We start from the raw sequence: 21019 nt of genomic DNA, 5'->3' as shown, positions 1-21019 counted from the left end.
TGGACGGGGTCCCAGTTTTGGATGTTTAAGGGGCCACATCCCAGAAGATCATATATTGGTTCTAAGTCCTGGAATGAGGTGATGGACAGTCTGTGGCCGTCGAACATGAAGGATATTCCGAAGGGAAAAGACCAGCGGTAGAGAATCTTCTTGGATCTAAGCCAGTCTGTTAAAGGCTTAAGCATTCTCCGCTTCCTCAAGGTTGACTGAGCCAGATCTTGAAAAATAAGGATGTCTTTCCCCTCCCATTGTATGGGACTCCCGGACCTCGCTTTATACATGATCGCTTCCTTCACCGGGAACGCCAGAAATTTGCATATCACATCTCTGGGAGGTTCTGACGGTGCAGGTTTAGGTTTTAGAGCTCTGTGTGCCCTTTCTAGTGTAACTTCGTGAGCGGTGTCAGGGCCAAGGAGCATAAGGCAGATTTGAACCACTGTATAAGGAAGGTCCCCAGCAGCAACTGATTCAGGGATGCCACGAAAGCGGAGGTTGTTTCGTCTTCCTCTGTTCTCCTGATCTTCAATTGCACTGAATAAACTGTTGATGTTTTTTTGGATCAGGGAGACACTGTTTGTGACTGCCTGCTGATGTTGGATTATGCTCGTTTGATTTTCTTCTAAAGTCTCTACTCTTCTCCCTATCTGTTTGACGTCGAGCTTAATGGTCGTTAGGTCAGAGCTGATGGGGTCTAATGCAGATGAGAGCGAAGATGCTAAAGCTTCCTTCAGGAAGGATCTGGAGATGGGCAGGTTGTCTGTATCTTCCCCACTTTCCCATTCATGGGCTGGAGACTCCGCTTGTTTACGGCTTGCGGCTTTTGGAGTGTCTGGCGCCACTTTATGTTCTCTGGCTGCAACCGTGGCTGCTGCTTTTTTAATAAATTTGTCCATTTCTCCACATGCTGAATTCAATTTCTGTTGACTGGCTGGTTCACCAGCTTTAGACCCACCAATTTTCACCATTTTGGTTATACCAAGCTATAATGCCAAGCTGTAAGGGTGATACTGATTATGTCATTAGGCTAGCTTCATTCCCCTCTGTTGAATTTTCTCTATTTCTCAACGTGTAAGACAATAATCAATTTAATCAGCTATCTTCTGGCACTTTAGTATAGCAGAGTAAATGTGACGCTGTCTCTTTAAATTTAGGTGAACAAGTGGGGGAAGCTGTAAATGGACATTAACCCTTTAATTTGTTTCCTGAAGGGCCTGTATAGGGGGGGGGGGACCTTGTATCCCAGCGCTATGCAGAAAGTAGGGCCCTTTGTGGGGATATTTCAAATTAGTTGTTGTAGGGCTGGACCGTTTATTAATCAAGTGCTGATCTGAGCCAACAGCCCCTGCAGCTATCCAGCTCACTGGGGGTCACCTTAGTGGCTTGCACAGGACTTGGTCGGACTTTCTGAAGGTTCTACTCCCGGCTACAGGCAGACTCACTGATTGAATGGCGGGACGGCAACCGGAATATGGCCACTGATAGACAGGACCGGAGCTGCTTTACAGCGCACAGGGCCAGGTAGGAGTCAGTGGGGACTCTTCAGACCGCCGCTGCTGTTTCCCGGTGTGTCAGCGGTACTGCTGTGGGTGTCAGCACGGGCCTCCTCAGCTCTGTGTGTGGCCGGGGCACGTCGGAGGTAGAGCGGTACCTTGAATAACGATGTCTGTGTCTCAAGATGGCGCCCGCTTGACAGTCTTTGCCGAGAGTGTCTCCCAGCCCCTGGCTCTGTGCTGCGATGTTTCCGACGGAGCTAGTCCTCTGAGTCGCCTAGTGGATACAGCTCGTCTTGGCTTCCCGGCCGTCCCAGCCGCCGCAATCTGCAGTCAGAACTGTGGATGCTCACGCTGCTAGGCCTTGGCGGCAATTCAGTCCCAGGACCGCTCTGCGACCCAAATTTGGTCTCTCCGTGTAGAGCGGAGCGTGGGTAATCCCACTATGAAAAAGTTAAGGTCTTTTGAGGCTTAATTAGCCAAGGATTGAGAGGGATTGTGCCCCCAGAATCAGAGCAGAAGGAAGATGCGTCCTCTCCAGTCGGCGGTTAGCCACGCCCCTCTGTCCAATTACTTTTGAACCTGTGAAAATGGAAGGACTAAGTATAAAATAAAACAACTGAAGGGAAAGTCCAGCCAGGGAAAGTTGATAATGGTGGGGCAGGAGCCCGGTAAGGTGAGTATGCCATTTGAGAGCATTGTTATAAACAATTTCAGTCTACTCTTCAATCTTGGACCATATTTACCATTAAAGGTCCAGGGCTGATCTGTCTCATACTGAAAGCAACCAACAACCCAACTAAGGTAAAGTTATATAGTCAACTTCTAATTTATTAAGCTGGTAGGTTCTGTATTCCTTTATAAGAATCTTTTAGCTTCTTAACCCTTTAGTGACTAGCTTGTTTTAGGACTTGTTGATCAAGCAATTGTTTTCATTTTTTCATTGTCACATTCCATGAGCTATAATTTTAAAAATTTTCCACTGGTCTAGCCGTATGAGAGGTTGCTTCTTTACAGGACAAGTTGGCACCATTTTGAGGTACACATAATTTACTAAAAAACTCTTATTAACTCCTTTTCTGGAGCGGTGGGAAAAACACAGCAATAACCGCCACTTAGTTTTTACCTGACAAATTTTATATATATATATAGCACATAAGCAAAGAACAGCAATTCTACCTTATTTTTTTTACAGTGTTCATACAGGGTAAATTACATGATAATTGTGTACTGTGAGTTGTTTTTTGCAATTTTCATTCATTGAAAAGCTTTTCCAAGGGAAAAAGGTGTATTTTTTTCCCATGGAGAGTTTTTATTTATTTTATAAAACTTGATCTTTGTTTTTAACCAGTTACTAGACTCACAAGGGGACTTTAACAGGCAATCTTTTCAATGCTTCTATAATACACTATACTGCTTATGCTGTTATATTATGCTGTCAGTGTTACACTGACAGGCACCAGCAGGCTTTGCCAGAATGGCAAAGACTGATAGGGATACACTGCAGGCAGGCTAGGGACTTTCATTAAGCCCCAGGGTGCCATGCAAAGACATCAGCCCCCTTGCAAATTCAGCATAGTGCCGATGGGAAACAGAGGGAGCCCTCTTCCTCTAAACCACTTAGGTGTCGAGATTGTTTTTGACAGCAGCATCTCTCTCATCTGACTGAGAGATGGTAAGCCTCGAAGTTGCCTGATCTGAGTTTGATAGCATGGGGGGCCTGCACACCTAGACTATTATGATTATGGTGACAAAAATAGTAAAAAAAAGTTGGGATGCCGGCTAACACTTCTCTCACTGCTTAGGCTACTTTCACACTTGTATTTGGTGCAGATCCACTTGTATTATCTTTAACATAGCCACGACAAATTAGTCTTGAACACCATTGAAAGTCAATGGAGAACAGATCCGTTTTCTATCGTGTCAGATTATGTCAAAGAAAACAGATCCATACCCATTGACTTACCGTATTTATCGGCGTATAACACGCACGGGCGTATAACACGCACCTTCATTTTAGAGGGAAATTTCAGGAAAAATAAATAAATTTCAAATAAAGCCTCTGATCTGCCCCCTCTGGTAACGCAAACCCCCCCCCCTCCCTCCCCAGTATTAATCATTGGTGGCAGTGGCCACAGGGTCCCCCTCCTCCCCCCCATCATTGGTGGCAGTGTCAGTTCCTATCGGAGCCCCAGCAGTGTAATGCTGGGGCTCCGATCGCTTACCATGGCAGCCAGGAGTCACGCTACTGAAGCCCTGGCTGCCATGGTATGTTAGTGAGCAGAGAGCAGCGCATTATACTCACGTGCGCTGTGGCCGCCGGTCGCTCCTTCTCATAGGTCTGTGCGGCGCATTGCTAATGCTGTAAGCATTAGCAATCCGCCGCACAGACAGAAGAAGGAGCGACCGGCGGCCACAGCGCACGTGAGTATAATGCGCTGCTCTCTGCTCACTAACATACCATGGCAGCCAGGGCTTCAGTAGCGTGACTCCTGGCTGCCATGGTAAGCGATCGGAGCCCCAGCATTACACTGCTGGGACTCCGATCGGAACTGTGGGATATGGCCGGCACATTCATTGGTGCGCAGTGGCCACAGTCCCTCCCCTCCTCCTCCTACTCTGTCCTCGTTGGTCTTCAGCGGCAGCCGCTCACAGTGGGGAGGGAGGGACTCCCTCCTCCTCCCTCCGCTGTGCCGGCCGGCTCAGTCCTGCCTCTCTGGCCTCCGGAGGACACGTTTCAGCCCTAATCGGCGTATAACACGCATACATCATTTGCCCCCTATTTTCAGGGGGAAAAAGTGCGTGTTATACGCCGATAAATACGGTACATTGTGCAAGCAACATTTTGGTGCCCACCTCCAAATCAGAATGAAGATAGAACGGAGGCAAACTGAGGCATTCTGAGCGGATCCTTTTCCATTCAGAATGCATTAGGGCAAAACTGATCCATTTTGGACCGCTTCTGATAGCCCTGAACGGATCTCACAAACAGAAATCCAAAATGCCAGTGTGAAAGTAGCCTAAGGAGGGCTGCATAAAAATGTTCATCTTTCTAATCGCCCTAACATTTATATTCAATAACCTTTCTATACTGTTTTGTCTTGTAAGCTCATTTGCATAAACATGGGCGTATGGGAAAGACATGAAAATAGTGTTTCAGCTGAAAAACAGATTCTGCTAATTTGCATGTCTTTCCCATATGCCCATGTTTATGCAAATGAGTTTACCTGACAAAACAGTATAGAAAGGTTAGTGAATATAAATGTTTTAGGACAATTTGAAAACTGATTTGAAAAATTTGAAAAAAATTTTTATGCAGCCCTCCTAAGCAGTGAGAGAAGTCTAGGTGTGCAGGTTCCCCAAGCTATACAACTCAGATGAGGCAACTTTGAGGCTTACCAGCTCTCAGTCAAATGAGAGCTGGGCTTGAGTGTTTCCTTGCACACAAGGCTGCCATTGTAAGGTATGCTGACTGCCTGTCTTATGGATAGGTTGTTGGCTTACACATACCCAGCTTTTGCCAAATAGCTTTTGTGTGGTTATAGGTAATGATATAGCATCTATAAAATAATCATTAATGGTAGGTAAATAATACTTATAAGGCTACTTTCATACTTGCGTTCTGCACAGACGGATCCGCTCCTATAATGCAGACGATGGCATCCGTCTATGTGTGAAAGTTGCTCAGACGGATCCGTCCAGACTTTACATTGAAAGTCAATGGGGACGGATCCGTTTAAAAAATTGAGCCATATTGTGTCAACTTCAAACGTATCCGTCCCCATTGACTTACATTGTAAGTCTGGACGGATCCGTTTGCCTCTGCACGGCCAGGCGGACACCCGAACGCTGCAAGCAGCGTTCAGGTGTCCACCTGCTGAGCGGAGGACAAACGGTGCCAGACTGATGCATTCTGAGTGGATCCGCATCCACTCAGAATGCATTAGGGCTGTCCGGATCCGTTCGGGGCCGCTTGTGAGAGCCTTCAAACGGAACTCACAAGCGGAGCCCCGAACGCAAGTGTGAAAGTAGCCTAATAAGTTTAATAATGAAAGGTAAAATATTTATAATAAAAGTTTATTAATGATAGATAAAATAAAAATGTGTGAATGTTTGTGCTCCTCGCTATTCTTGAACCATTTCAGTGGTGTTTCCATCAATTTCTGACATTTTCCTGTGAACCAAACACCCTCCCCTCTTCAGAGCAGGGGGTGCCTGGTTTAATGCTCAGGTTCTCCCACAGACTTACATTGTGCTCGGGTTCTCTGTAGAGGATCCGAGCACTTTGGTGATCGATTAACACTAATTATTACTGTATTTGGGGGTTAGGCTAATCCATGTATTGCAGTCCCTCAAGTTACACTATTAATTGGCTCCAGTATGACTATTGTATGTTGAAACCATTATAGCTTGAGTCCATAATTCTATGGATAACTAGCAATTGATCCCAATGCCCCAAAATGTCACCCCAAGAGAAGAGAAAATGAAGATTTAAGAGAAATAAGCAGATTACAAAGATAGATAAAAGAAGTGTTTACACATAACAATCAAGAATAGATGATGGAAGCTGGACACAAGCTTCCTCAGGGTTCTGAATAGCACATAGTGTAGCAGAAAAATAAAATAGGGCCTCCCTCATCTGTCATCCAAAGGAGCAGAAATGGAGGAAATGAAATGTAATACCCAATGTACTGTAAAGAGGAGCTACTAGACAAACAATACATGGCCATGTTGATTGGTTGGATCGGAGTCTGAGGCATTGTATGTTGAGTCTAGTTTCAACTTACGATAGCCCAGAAAAGACCATTGTATGATGAAAATATTGTATCCTGAGGCTATTGTATCTTGAGGGAACACTGTATACACATTCCAGAAAATGCTACGATATAATATGTTATATATTTCCAATAAAGCACATGAATCTTGGGGAACATGGTCTACACCACTGTACACTAGGACTAGACCGTGAACTAGGCAAATTATAAAAACTGTGCCACAGTCCACTTCTAGACTCAACTATATATTTTCCTCAGTTTAAAAATCTGTATCCTCATTGCAAAGGGTAAAATCTATGGTGAAAATCCGAATATGTAGGGCATTCTGTGGATTTAAAGATCTAAAAAAGTGTACCTTGTTAAAAAATTTCAGTTTTTCCACAATGAAAATCAGGAAAAAATCTGCATGTCTGAACATAGCCATATGATTCTTGATTTTTATCCAGATTATGAATAAAAAAGACCCTCATACATTGATACATTTCACACAAAACTGAGTACGCAGTTGTGTGGGTCCGCTTGGTGTGTAATAAATCTCCTCGCTATATTTATTGTGTTTAATATATATATATATATATATATACAGTATATATACAGAGAGAGACAATGAGAGAGGGAGAATGAGAGAGAGAGAAAGAGCATACAGTATCAGCAATACTAAGAGAAACATCTTTTTCTGTCCTCTTAATCTAAGATTGATGTTTATGAATGTTGGGAGTGATATAAACCCAAGGACAGTAAATAACTAGATAAAGCTATAAGTTCAGGTTGGAGAAGCTCAGACAGATTTATAGACATGCAATAAATTACCTCTGGTGCTATGTAGTCCGGAGTCCCACAGAATGTGCGAGTAGTGGACCCACTGAAAATGTTCTCTTTACACATTCCAAAATCAGTGATTTTAATGTGTCCCTCGGTATCCAGCATGACATTGTCTAGCTTCAAGTCTCTGCAATCAGAACAGACATATCAAGAGGGACTGAAGTAAATGGCCCATGATATGTTAGTAGAACATACTGGTACGTTACAAACCCTCTCTGAAGGACACATAGTATACAGATATACACACTCAACACAATGTGTACTGAAGAAATGGATTCGGTGGCTCACCTAATGGGCACAATGAAAATGGGTGCACACCTCGCCCGTCACAAAGAAAGCAATAATAAATGAAATGTGGAGGGGCACTCGCTAGATGGGAATAGGTAATAAAACACTTGCATAAAATAATCATAATATAGTTATTTAATACTCTATATATAGTAGTACATAAATGCTAAAATGACATAAAACCAGCAATATTAAAATATCTGACGTATAGTGGTGTAGCTAATTGGAATAAAAATCTTGCAGACCCCCGTATGTCTCACAAGTCCGCAATCACCACATATAACCACAAAAATGCCGCTTGATAGGGTTAGGTAGGATAGGGTTAGGTAGGATATTACCATAGATATTGCACAAGCCTGCCATGTCCCATAGGTAGTATGGTAGACAGAATCTGGATGAATGAAAGCAGGTTAATAACAGCAGGATCGTAACCCTAAATGGTGTATTTGATGGAGGGTATACTCCTCTTCAATTCAGGTACACGGTATCTAATAAGCAGTACTATGATGGTACATTACCGCTTCTGAGCTCTCCGGTTATCGGTTGTGGAAGTTCCTTAGTTTGGCTTACCCAGCGCGGCATCCTGCGTGGTTTCTGAGTCAAATGTAGCGTCCCACGTGACTCTGCAGCCGCTTCCTGAAGTTGGTCTTTAGTTTCCTGGGTCCTAAATTCCCTCCACCTCCGCTACCATTTACTTGGAGGCAAAGATATCAACAGGAATGTAGCATCAAATGTCCATAAATAAATTCATGAGCAAAAATCTAAAGTCCAGCACCAAACGCGTTTCAGGGTCTACACCCCTTCATCAGTGGCTATAACATTAGACTACTTGTATGGGTTTTATATACCCCAAGGTCTTTGGGATAATAGGGGTTGTCATAAATCCTGGAACCGGATTCGGTATTATGTGAATAAATCTCAAGTTCATTTGCAGCCCCTAATAAACATATGTATCGAAACTCCTATGCATATATAATACATTTGCACAAATAATCATATATTAATTACCAAATACATACAATTAAAATTAATAAAATTTAAAAACCTCATATATAATGCATAAAAACCGCATATAAAACCAATGAGTGAAAAAATATACATTAATACATTATATCTTATTCCATGTTTGGTTTCATATTCATATTTAATTGTTGTGTGGATTGAGAGGGAGAGTCCTGTAGGGAGGTGAGGTCAAAGTGCTGGAAAAAACAGCCTGACTTTGACCCCACATCACCGCAGGACACGCCCCCATATTTATAGGAAGCCGAATAATTCGATTTCGGCATTGAGGCCCTTGGGCAATAGTGATTCAAACTCAAAAATTCTCCTTGATTCTTGTCTGGACATATGCATGATATGATTGCCCCCTCTCCATGGGAGTTTAACTTTTTCCAATGCACAGAATCTGAGAAAAGATGGATCACAATTATGGACTCGCTTAAAGTGACTAGAGAGGGAGTGTAGTTCATAACCCTTTTTAACATTAGAGATGTGTTCTGACACTCTTTACTTTAACGTTCTCTTTGTCCTCCCAATATATTGTTTATTACATGTCCACTCAAGAAGGTAGATCGCATCTCTAGAGTTACATGTTAAGAGTATACCCTCCATCAAATACACCATTTAGGGTTATGATCCTGCTGTTATTAACCTGCTTTCATTCATCCGGATTCTGTCTACCATACTACCTATGGGACATAGCGGGCTTGTGCAATATCTATGGTAAAATCCTACCATCAAGCGGCATTTTTGTGGTTATATGTGGTGATTGCGGACTTGTGAGACATACGGGGGTCTGCAAGATATTTATTCCAATTAGCTACACCACTATACGTCAGATATTTTAATATTGCTGGTTTTATGTCATTTTAGCATTTATGTACTTTTATATATAGAGTATTGAATAACTATTTTATGCAAGTGTTTTATTACCTATTCCCATCTAGCGAGTGCCCCTCCACATTTCATTTACAATGTGTACTGAACCATCATTTATCTCTATCACAGAATAACATTCATGGGGTTGCATAAGCTGGAAAGGATTCCTAAAACAATGGTACGAGACAAGTCAGTAAAATGCAAAAAACTTAGAATGTATGGGTTTTCTGGCTAGAAAATACTGTCAATGTCCAATGATGACTCTAACCCTTGCCAGTTGCTAGAACAAATTGGAAATTGCAAAGTGGCAGCAATTCTACAAAATTGTGGTGCCTTCTTCGTCACTTTAAATGCAGGAAACACAGCTGTGCTGAAATAGTAGTGACTGTGCTGAGTTACTCAGTTCGTATTCACTTCATTGTCCTTTCTGCTCCATTCAAGAGCTAGCTTCTGCACTGGAGGCTGAAGAGGTTTTGTACCCCCCCTGATCGGATATTGATGACCTATCTTGAGAATATAATATCTATGCTAGCTACAAGATTGTTTAGTTTTGGACTCTAATGTATGCCAGTTTTCTTGCTTATTATGGTACAACTGTAAGGCCGGTCATTAATTTAAGCATCTAAGAGGCTAAATGACCGGGATTGGCATTATCTCCAATCCTGGCTGTTAGAACGAGGTGCCAGCTGTGCATCCCTACTGACTCCCGCAATTGATGGCAAGGGCACAGCTCCTGAGCCCGCTCCATCAAAGCACCATAATATTATGTTGTTAATTACCAGTGATAGTCAGTTCGCAGTGTTCGCCAGCGAACACATGCAGGCTGCCATCTTTAGTAAGGTAGACTCGCCCGTCCGGCGATGCACAGGTAAGCCCTTACCTGTGCGTGTGTCGGGAGCCGGTCTGAAATCAAATGCAGTCACCGGGAGAATGCAGTTCAGAGAACAGCCCGATAAAGGCCCCCGGAGGCTGTTCTCGGAACTGCCTGCTCCCGGTGACTGCATTTGATTTCAGACCGGCTCCCGACACAGGCACAGGTAAGGGCCTACCTGTGCATCGCCGGACGGGTGAGTCTACCTTACTAAAGATGGCAGTCCGCATGTGTTCGCTGGCGAACGCTGTGAAATGACCATCACTGTTAATTACCTTCCCACTGCAATGTACTATGATGCCAAAGAGAATTATGGGGTTAAAGCTTTTAATAAGTACTGAAAGTACATGATTGTTTCATTTATAACTTTTAAAGCTGTGGTCTCTTTTACATCTTTCATTTTTTATTTCGATTACTTTGAATGAGAGTTCTTAGTAGCTTCAAATGCAGAAGTCATTCTTAACGCATTTGGAATACAGATTTGAAGTTTTATGGACAACCTGAGTGCTGGTCTTTTCAAGTTCAATCAGCTCAGCCAATATATCCATGCACTGCAGCATCATTATGCGCCTAGCATGATGTTTTTTTTTATCAATTATATAGCCACTTTTGTTATTGGGGTACTCTGAGATGCCTTTGGACCCCCAGTGCTATTTCTCAGAGATGTCTGTCCCTTTTAATTTTCTACAGCTCTGATAAAGAGCCACTGTATATTTTCTGGATTCAGTGGAGTGCCTAGCTCTTGGACCACAGTCCATGTTATCTTTTGAAATGTCAAATTAGGTAATTAAAGAAGCACTCACCCAAAACATGTTATTTTCTGACCTGTTAGAAAGGTACATGATGTAAACTGTAGTGAATGTAATTTTCTTACAAGTGACTGTATATTTGAGTTATAACCTCCTTTCTGATTCTCAGCAGTGTCATGTGACCAACACACTGATTCTTCAAAGGTAGCCAGTTTTTCTATGTATTCCTATGGGCACCTCAATGTCAGTCTCATAGGAATTAACAATAAAGTGACTGTCCTGTGTCAGTTGGAGATCAGAGTGTTGGTCACATGACACAGCTGAGGATCAGAAAGGAGGTTATAACTCACAAATACAGTCACTGGTAAGAAGATTATCTTTACTACAATTTACATCATGCACTTTTCTAACAGGTCACAGGATAAAAAACATTTTGGGAGTGCTACTTTAACTAAAGGCCCTTTTACACTGCCCAGTTGTCGGGAAAATTATTAGGGACAAACATTTGTACAAACACTGATAGTTTGAACATATAAAGGTGCCACTAATCACCTGATGAATGAGTGAAGTGTTTTAATATGAATGTTAGAGGTTTCTCTTCCCTTCTCACTTGGACAGACATGTAAACCCTCTAATACATAATAAATACCTGTAAATGATTCCCTTATTGTGGAGGAAGAAGAGTCCAATGGCAATCTCAGCAGCATAGAACCTACAAATATACAAAACACATTGTAAGCCAATATTCAAAGGAAAGTTAAGATGCAGAAAAATTATCTATTAACTAGCAACAAATGTTGGAAAATCCTCACAATATAATATCACATTAGTGGATGTCCCACCAGGCTCGGCGTTCAAACACAGCCTAAATGGAGTGGTAGCCAGATGTGTGCATGGCCTTCTCTATACAAATCAATGGGAGTTATGCAAAGAGCATTGGGAACACTACACATTCTATTCCAAAAATATATCAAATTTGTGTTGTTACTCTAAAAAATATAAAATAAAAGTGAATATTAGAATGTTCAAAAAATAGCAGTGTTTGTATTCTTCTTTACAAACTCAAACATTCACTATATAAACTGAAAAATGTTTGAAGATTTTTGCTTTCCTTTGAATCACCTAACTAATATTTAGTTGTATAACCACTGTTTCTGAGAACTGCTGTACATCTGTGTTGCATGGAGACAACCAACTTCTGGCACCTGTGAACAGGTATTCCAGCCCAGGATGATTGGACTACATTCCACAGTTCTTCTCAATTTCTTGGTTTTGCCTCAGAAACTGCATTTTTTATGTAACCAGATAAGTTTTCTATTGGATTAAGATCCAGGGATTGGGCTGGCCACTACATAACGTCAATCTTGTTGGTCTGGAACCAAGATGTTGCACATTTACTGGTGTGCTTGAGGTCGTTGTCTTGTTGGAACACCCATTGCAAGGGCTTTTTCTCTTTAGCATAAGGCAGCCTGACCTCTTTACGTGTTCTGATGTATTCAAACTGATCCATGATCCCTGGTATGCGATAAATAGGCCCAACACTGTAGTATGAGAAACATCCCTATATCATGATGCTTGCGCCACCATGCTTCACTGTCTTCACATTGTACTGTGGCTTAAATTCAGTGTTTGGGGGTCATCTGACAAACTGTCTCCGGCTACTAGACCCAAAAAGAACAATCTTACTTTCATCAGTCCACAAAATGTCTCTTTAGGCCAGTCAATGTGCTCTTTAGCAAATTGTAACCTCTTCAGCACATGTCTTTTTTTCAACAGTGGGACTTTGCGGTGGCTTCTTGCAGATAGCTTGGCTTCACATAGGCAACTTATAATTGTAACAGTACTCACAGGTAACTTTAGCCCTTCTTTGATCTTCCTGGAGCTGATTGTTGGCTGAGTCCTTGCCATTTTGGCTATTCCTCTATCCATTCGAATGGTAGTTTCCACGTCTTTCAGGTTTTGGTTGCCATTTTAAAGCATGTGCGATCATTTTAGCTGAGCAGCCTATCATTTTCTACACTTCTTTATATGTTTTTCCCTCTCATATCAACTTTTTAAATCAAGGTACGCTGTACTTCTGAACAATGTCTGGAACGATCCAGTTTCCTCAGAATTTCAGAGAGAAATGCCCTGTAACCAACATGTGCTGCCTTCCTTCCTTAAATAAGGGCAATAATTGCCACCTGATTTTTACTCATTGAACTCCACACTGCTATTATTTTGAACATTCCCCTTTCAATAAGTGATTGAATTACAGAGAATCAGCAGCATGCATGTCATGGCTGTTGGGTTTCTATTACTCTACTACACCTGCTAGTAAATTATTTGCCATGAAGAAATATCATTTCTACCAAAAACAATGATTGATCAGGTTAGTTATGTCTGACTGCTATTATTTTTAACACAACTGTATGACCACGCAAGATTTTAATTCTTCAGTCAAAATGACCACAACGGCCTCTATGAGATCAAATGGATAAGGTGAATATTTTTATTTTTTTATCCCTGATTAACACCTGAAAGGTCTAAAAGGTAGACTCAGATGCCATGATCCGCGATGAATGCAGCATCTGAGGGGGTTCAATCGCAGTTTGCTTTCATTGCACCTGCTACATAGAAAGAAATGCACTTTGTGATTAAATAAATCGCCAAAAAGCTAATTTCTTTGTGAAATTCAGTGAAGCAGCCAAATCGAATTTTCCATAACTTCGCTCATCTGTAGAGATAAATATTGATTCACGAGGGTGGGGATTGAAAGCTAGGACAATCCCAAGAAAGAGGGACCCAGAGTGAATGGAAAGGTAGTATGTGTCTTGGTCCACTGCTCCATTAATTTCTGTGGGACTAATGGAGCACTGTATATGTCATAGAAGTGAATGGACCTTTGGTCCCAGTGGTAGGATGCCTTGCAATCCAATACTGAGGAATAACCTCAGTACTTGCGCATCTTGCACTTGCAGCACATTTGCCAATGTTCTAAGAAAAAAACATTCAACAGTGGACAACTGGAGGAGTCTGCCAGAAGCCACTCACACAAGTTTATTGGCAAATCCAACTGAAAACTATAATGTTTATGGACAGCTTAATACAGGGTACATACAGGAGAAATGCCTAACTGGGTGTTACCAATTGGGGGGAGGTGTCCCAGCACAGAGCAATAGAACAATAGAGGAATGGTACAACATAAAGTCATAAGAATAGATGCTCCAGAATTGTTATCACATGGGGAATGCAAGTAATTATTAAAACAGAAATGTTGACATGTCAAGAAAGGCAATGTAGAACCCTGGAGCAGGGATACTTTGAAGTCTGGACATTTGTGGACATTTCTCCTATGCAAAGTCATCAACTTTATTTCCCTTTCAAGGTTTAACTTGCAATGACTGTTTAATACTGTGTTACTGCATTGTATACTGTTGATGAATACTGTGTATCTGTGTTGAATTCTTTCTATGCACGCTTTTATGGTGAAGCCCATCTTAATACTGCCATTTATCTCCTACCTGTCAATTGTAGGATGGTCGGTAAGCTAACTAGATCAGAGAGTGTTCCCACCTTTATTATCGCAGAACATGAGGTGAGAAGTAGGGTTGAGCGAACCCGAACTGTAAAGTTCGGTTTCGTACCGAACTTAAAGGGAGCCTGTCACCAGGATTTTGCGCATAGAGCTGGGGACATGGGCTGCTAGATGGCCGCTAGCACATCTGCAATACCCAGGTCCCATAGCTCTCTGCGCTTTTATTGTGTTAAAAAACAGTTTTGATCCATATGCAAATGACCTGATATGAGTCCTGTATCCGGAGATGAGTCAAGCGGAAAGGAGCCCAGCACCGCCCAGCGTCCTCCGAATCTCCTCCTTGCTGGCTGATGTCACAGAGCTGGAGCGCCGAAATCTCACGATGCGCGAGCTAGCGCATGCGCAGTGTCGGCATCATGTTCATTCCCTGTACTGGCATCAACACAGGGAACGAACTACGCATGCGCTAGCTCGCGCATCACGAGATTTCGGCGCTCCAGCTCTGTGACGTCAGCCAGCAAGGAGGAGATTCGGAGGACGCGGGGCGGTGCTGGGCTCCTTTCCGCTTGACTCATCTCCGGATACAGGACTCATATCAGGTCATTTGCATATGGATCAAAACTGCAATTATATTCTGGGTTTTCAATAAAACACCAATTTTTTTGCAAGACCCTACATCTGGGGCCTTTGCTGCATTTTCACAGTGAAATACAAGCTTGAAATACTGCAATTATATTCTGGGTTTTAAAAAAACACCATTTTTTTGCAATACCCTACATCTGGGGTCTTTGCTGCCTTTGTCACAGTGAAATGCAAGCATTAGATAGTGCTGTTATATTTTGGTATTAAAAAAACACCCATTTTGGCCAAGATAAATATATTTGTGGCCTTTGTTGCATTTGTGACAGTCAGATACAAAGTTTAAATACTGAAGTTATATTCTTGGTTTAAAAAACACCCAATTTTTGCAATACACTACATCTGGTGCCTTTGCTGTATTTATCACAGTGAAATACAAGCTTGAAATACTGCAATTATATTCTGGGTTTTAAAAAAACATTTTTTTTTTTTGCAAGATTCTACATCTGGGGCTTTTGCTGCATTTGTCACAGTCAAATACTAGCATTAGATACTGCTGTTATATTTTGGTTTAAAAAAAACACCCATTTTGGGCAAGACCCTACATCTGGGGCCTTTGCTGCATTTGTGACAGTCAAATACAAGCGTTAGATACTGCTGTTATATTCTGGTTTTAAAAAAACACCCATTTTGGGCAAGACCCCTACATCTGGGGCCTTTGCTGCATTTGTGACAGTCAAATACAAGCGTTAGCTACTGCTGTTATATTCTGGTTTTAAAAAAACACCCATTTTGGACAAGACCCTACATCTGGGGCCTTTGCTGCATTTGTCACAGTCAAATACTAGCATTAGATACTGCTGTTATATTTTGATTAAAAAAAAACACCCATTTTGGACAAGACCCTACATCTGGGGCCTTTGCTGCATTTGTGACAGTCAAATTCAAGAGTTAGGGCTCTTTCACACTTGCGTTCTTCTGTTCCAGCATAGAGTTCCGTCGTCGGGGCTCTATGCCGGAAGAATCCTGATCAGTTTTATCCTAATGCATTCTAAATGGAGAGAAATCCGTTCAGGATGCATCAGGATGTCTTCAGTTCCGGACCGGAACGTTTTTTGGCCGGAGTAAATACTGCAGTATGCTGCGCTTTTTGCTCCGGCCAAAAATCCTGAACACTTGCCGCAAGGCCGGATCCGGAATTAATGCCCATTGAAAGGCATTAATCCGGATCCGGCCTTAAGCTAAACGTCGTTTTGGCGCATTATCGGATCCGACGTTTAGCTTTTTCTGAATGGTTACCATGGCTGCCAGGACGCTAAAGTCCTGTTTGCCATGGTAAAGTGTAGTGGGGAGCGGGGGAGCAGTATACATACCGTCCGTGCGGCTCCCGGGGCGCTTCAAAGTGACGTCAGGGCACCCCACGCGCATGGATGATGTGATCGCATGGACACGTCATCCATGCGCATGGGGCGCTCTGACGTCATTCTGGAGCGCCCCGGGAGCCGCACGGACGGTAAGTATACTGCTCCCCACTACTACTATGGCAACCAGGACTTTAATAGCGTTCTGGCTGCCATAGTAACACTGAACGCATTTTGAAGACTGATCCGTCTTCAAATGCTTTTAGTTCACTTGCGTTTTTCCGGATACGGTGTGTAATTCCGGCAAATGGAGTACGCGACAGATCCGGACAACGCAAGTGTGAAAAGAGCCCTAAGATACTGCTGTTATAGTCTGCAGTAAAAAAAACACCCATTTTAGGACCCTACATCTGGGGCCTTTGCTGCATTTTTCACAGTCAAATACAACCAGTCAATACTGCAGTTACATTGTTAGTTGACAAATAGCAATTTTTTGTGTGACAATTAAGTAGTTGTATAAAATTCACCTGGCACACTGTTGTGTGACCTCAAGAAATGTTTCCTCTTTATGACACTGGCACTGCCTTACTGTCAGCGAACTAAATTGTTGACTATTGGTGGTTACATTGTTGCCTGACATAAACCATATGTTAGTTTGGGGGTCGTAGTTGAACTCAAAGAATGAGGAGAGCATCAAATAAAGGACGTGGCCCCAATCGTGGTGCTGCTAGCGTAGCTCCTGTTACAGGGAGAGGACGTGCTCGATCTGTGCTAGCTACCTTCCCCAGGTGCGAGTAGGCAACAGAACCTTTAGCGTTATTTGGTAGGGCCAAATGCGGCTCTACGAATGCTGAGGCCAGAACAAATACAGGCAATAGTAGATTGGGTGGCTGACAGTGGATCCAGTTCCTTCACATTATCTCCCACCCAGTCTCCTGCTGAAAGTTCAGAGTTGGCACCTGCAGCCTATGTCCATCAGTCCTTCACCTTGTCCCCTTGTAAATCAGCCAAGCAGTCATGGAGCAGAATCTTCTGCTTTTTGATGACTCTGCTAGCAGGGTCTCCCAGGGCCATCAACATAGCCCTGCACCAGAAGTGGAAGAGATTGAACGCACCGATGCCCAGCCACTTATGTTTCGGGATGAGTACATGGGAGGACCACTGCAGCACGTCTCGGATGATGACGAAACATAGGTGCGAACTGCTGTGGCTTTCTGCAGTGTGCAGACCGACGAGGGGGGCAGGAGTGAAGACTGGGTGGAAGATGATATGGGGGAAGATGAGATCCTCGACCCCACATGGAATCAAGGTCATGCGAGTGACCTGTGTAGGTCGGAGGAAGAGGCAGTGGTCGCACAGAGCCACCAGCACAGCAGAAGAGGGAACAGGGTGCAAAGAGGCATGGCTGTGATTGGCCAGTGTAGCATATGACCCAGCCTCTATATAAGCTGGAGTCACGTAACGCTGCATGTCACTCTGCTGTGCTTAGTGTAGGGAGAGGATAGAAAAGAACCTTTGCTCAAAATGTGAATCTAACTCAGCGATCTACATACATTGTGTTGTGTGGGTGCAGGGCACAATTTTTTTATCCTGCCCTGAGCCCAGTGACCGAAAAAAAATAACTTTCATAAGTCAGTTAGGTGGGCGGCAGCGGCGGCCATTTTATGCAAGCTCAGTGCACCAGCACTGCATCTGAGCTTTTGGCACATTGAAATCCAAGCTTTAAAAACAGCACAAATAATCTGTTAATAATAATAATTTTTTGGGGCAATTTACAACATCTGGTGCATTTGCAGGCTTAGTCAGTGTGCAATTTAAGCTAGAAATACAGCCATAATTTTCTGGGTTTTAAAAACACACTTTTTTGCCAAAAAACACTATTTTCCAGATCTGTGTTAAATTCAAGTTTAACATATACAGCTTTCATATTCTAACACCCGTTTGGGCAAAAACTAATTATTTTGAAACAGCCTTTGCTGTTCTATTCAGGTATTTGAAATACTGCCATTTGGTGCACAATTCTTTAATTGATGCCTAGTGTGGGTCAGGCCTGTATATACAGGGCTTATATTCTTCTATTAATAAAACACCCATTTTGGGGCAAAATACACAATTGTTGCGCCCTTGCAGCATCAGCACATTTGAAATTCCAGGGTTATATACTGCTGTCATATTCAGTTATTAAACTAACACCTGTTTGGGGGAAAAAAAAAGTTTATTTTGCAGACTTTGCTGCATATGTCATTGTGAAATACAGCCTTTACATAGTGTGGTTCTATTCAGGTATTTGAAATACCGCCATTTTGTGCACAAATCTTTAATTGCGGCCTAGTGTGGGTCAGACCGTGTGAGATACACTCTGTATATACAGGGCTTATATTCTTCTATTAATAAAACACCTTTTTTGGGGCAAAATACACAATTGTTGTGCCCTTACATAATCAAGACGTTTGAAATGCCCTTTAAATACAGGGGTTTTATTCAGGTATTTGAAATACAGCCATTTTAGGCAAACAAATTTAATTGAGGCCTAGTCTGGTTCAGGGCGTGTGAGATACACCCTTTAAATACAGTGGTTTTATTCGGGTATTTGAAATGCAGCCATTTTAGGCAAACAAATTTAATTGAGGCCTAGTCTGGTTCAGGGCGTGTGAGATACACCCTTTAACCACCTCCCGACCGCCTAACGCGCCGATGCGTCTGGGAGGTGGTTGATTTGTTCCTCCTGGACGCATCGGCGCGTCATCTCGCAATACCTGAGATTTCCTGTGAACGCGCGCACGCAGGCGCGCGCGCTCACAGGAACAGAAGGTAAGCGAGTGGATCTCCAGCCTGCCAGCGGCGATCGCTCGCTGGCAGGCTGGAGATGTGATTTTTTTTAACCCCTAAAGGTATATTAGACGCTGTTTTGATCACAGCGTCTAATATACCTACTACCTGGTCCTCTGGTGGTCCCTTTTGTTAGGATCGACCACCAGAGGACACAGGTAGGTCAGTGAAGTCGCACCAAACACTACACTCCACCCCCCACCCCCCCTGTCACTTATTAACCCCTTATAAACCCCTGATCACCCCATATAAACTCCCTGTTCACCCCCCCTGTCATTGATCACCCCCCTGTCATTGATCACCCCCCTGTCATTGATCACCCCCCTGTCAGGCTCCGTTCAGACGTCCGTATGATTTTTACGGATCCACAGATACATGGATCGGATCCGCAAAACACATACGGACGTCTGAATGGAGCCTTACAGGGGGGTGATCAATGACAGGCGGGTGATCACCCATATAGATTCTCTGATCACCCCCTGTCATTGATCACCCCCCTGTCATTGATCACCCCCCTGCAAGGCTCCATTCAGACGTCCGTATGATTTTTACGGATCCACGGATACATGGATCGGATCTGCAAAACACATGCGGACGTCTGAATGGAGCCTTACAGGGGTGTGATCAATGACAGGCGGGTGATCAGGGAGTGTATATGGGTGATCACCCCCTGTCATTGATCACCCCCCTGGTAAGGCTCCATTCAGACGTCCGCATGATTTTTACAGATCCATGGATACATGGATCGGATCCGCAAAACACATGCGGACGTCTGAATGGAGCCTTACAGGGGGGTGATCATCCCATATACACTCCCTGATCACCCCCTGTCATTGATCACCCCCCTGTAAGGCTCCATTCAGACGTCCGCATGTGTTTTGCAGATCCGATCCATGTATCCATGGATCCGTAAAAATCATGCGGACGTCTGAATGGAGCCTTACAGGGGGTGATCAATGACAGGGGGTGATCACCCATATACACTCCCTGATCACCCCCTGTCATTGATCACCCCCCTGTAAGGCTCCATTCAGACGTCCGCATGTGTTTTGCGGATCCGATCCATGTATCCATGGATCCGTAAAAATTATGCGGACGTCTGAATGGAGCCTTACCAGGGGGGTGATCAATGACAGGGGGTGATCACCCATATACACTCCCTGATCACCCCCTGTCATTGATCACCCCCCTGTAAGGCTCCATTCAGACGTCCGCATGTGTTTTGCGGATCCGATCCATGTATCCATGGATCCGTAAAAATCATGCGGACATCTGAATGGAGCCTTACCAGGGGGGTGATCAATGACAGGGGGTGATCACCCATATACACACCCTGATCACCCCCTGTCATTGATCACCACCCTGTAAGGCTCCATTCAGACGTCCGCATGTGTTTTGCGGATCCGATCCATGTATCCATGGATCCGTAAAAATCATGCGGACGTCTGAATGGAGCCTTACCAGGGGGGTGATCAATGACAGGGGGTGATCACCCATATACACTCCCTGATAACCCCCTGTCATTGATCACCCCCTGTCATTGATCACCCCCCTGTAAAGCTCCATTCAGACGTCCGCATGTGTTTTGCGGATCCGATCCATGTATCCATGGATCCGTAAAAATCATACGGACGTCTGAATGGAGCCTGACAGGGGGGTGATCAGTGACAGGGGGGTGATCAATGATGGAGGTGATCAGGGAGTCTATATGGGTGATCACCCCCCTGTCATTGATCACCCCCCTGTAAGGCTCCATTCAGACATTTTTTTGGCTCAAGTTAGCGGAAATATATATTTTTTTTGTTTGTTTTTTCTTACTAAGTCTCATATTCCACTAACTTGTGTCAAAAAATAAAATCT

At 43.4% G+C, this 21019-nt stretch overlaps 1 protein-coding gene across 1 annotated transcript in view; it reads right to left on the bottom strand.

The window, feature by feature from the left end:
- The window catches only part of PRKCG (protein kinase C gamma), a 635634-nt gene that overhangs the window by 58499 nt on the left and 556116 nt on the right, over positions 1 to 21019 (bottom strand). The window contains exons 13-14 of the mRNA XM_044278076.1: positions 11523 to 11585; positions 7076 to 7214 (exon numbers count right to left, since the gene is read on the bottom strand). Of these exons, the coding sequence (XP_044134011.1) occupies positions 7076 to 7214; positions 11523 to 11585 (202 nt within the window). The remainder of the gene's footprint in view (positions 1 to 7075; positions 7215 to 11522; positions 11586 to 21019) is intronic.

Source organism: Bufo gargarizans, chromosome 2, assembly GCF_014858855.1.
Source record: "Bufo gargarizans isolate SCDJY-AF-19 chromosome 2, ASM1485885v1, whole genome shotgun sequence".
In the NCBI taxonomy this organism is placed as follows: Eukaryota; Metazoa; Chordata; class Amphibia; order Anura; family Bufonidae; genus Bufo; species Bufo gargarizans.
This window is presented reverse-complemented; position numbering and strand designations above follow the sequence as displayed.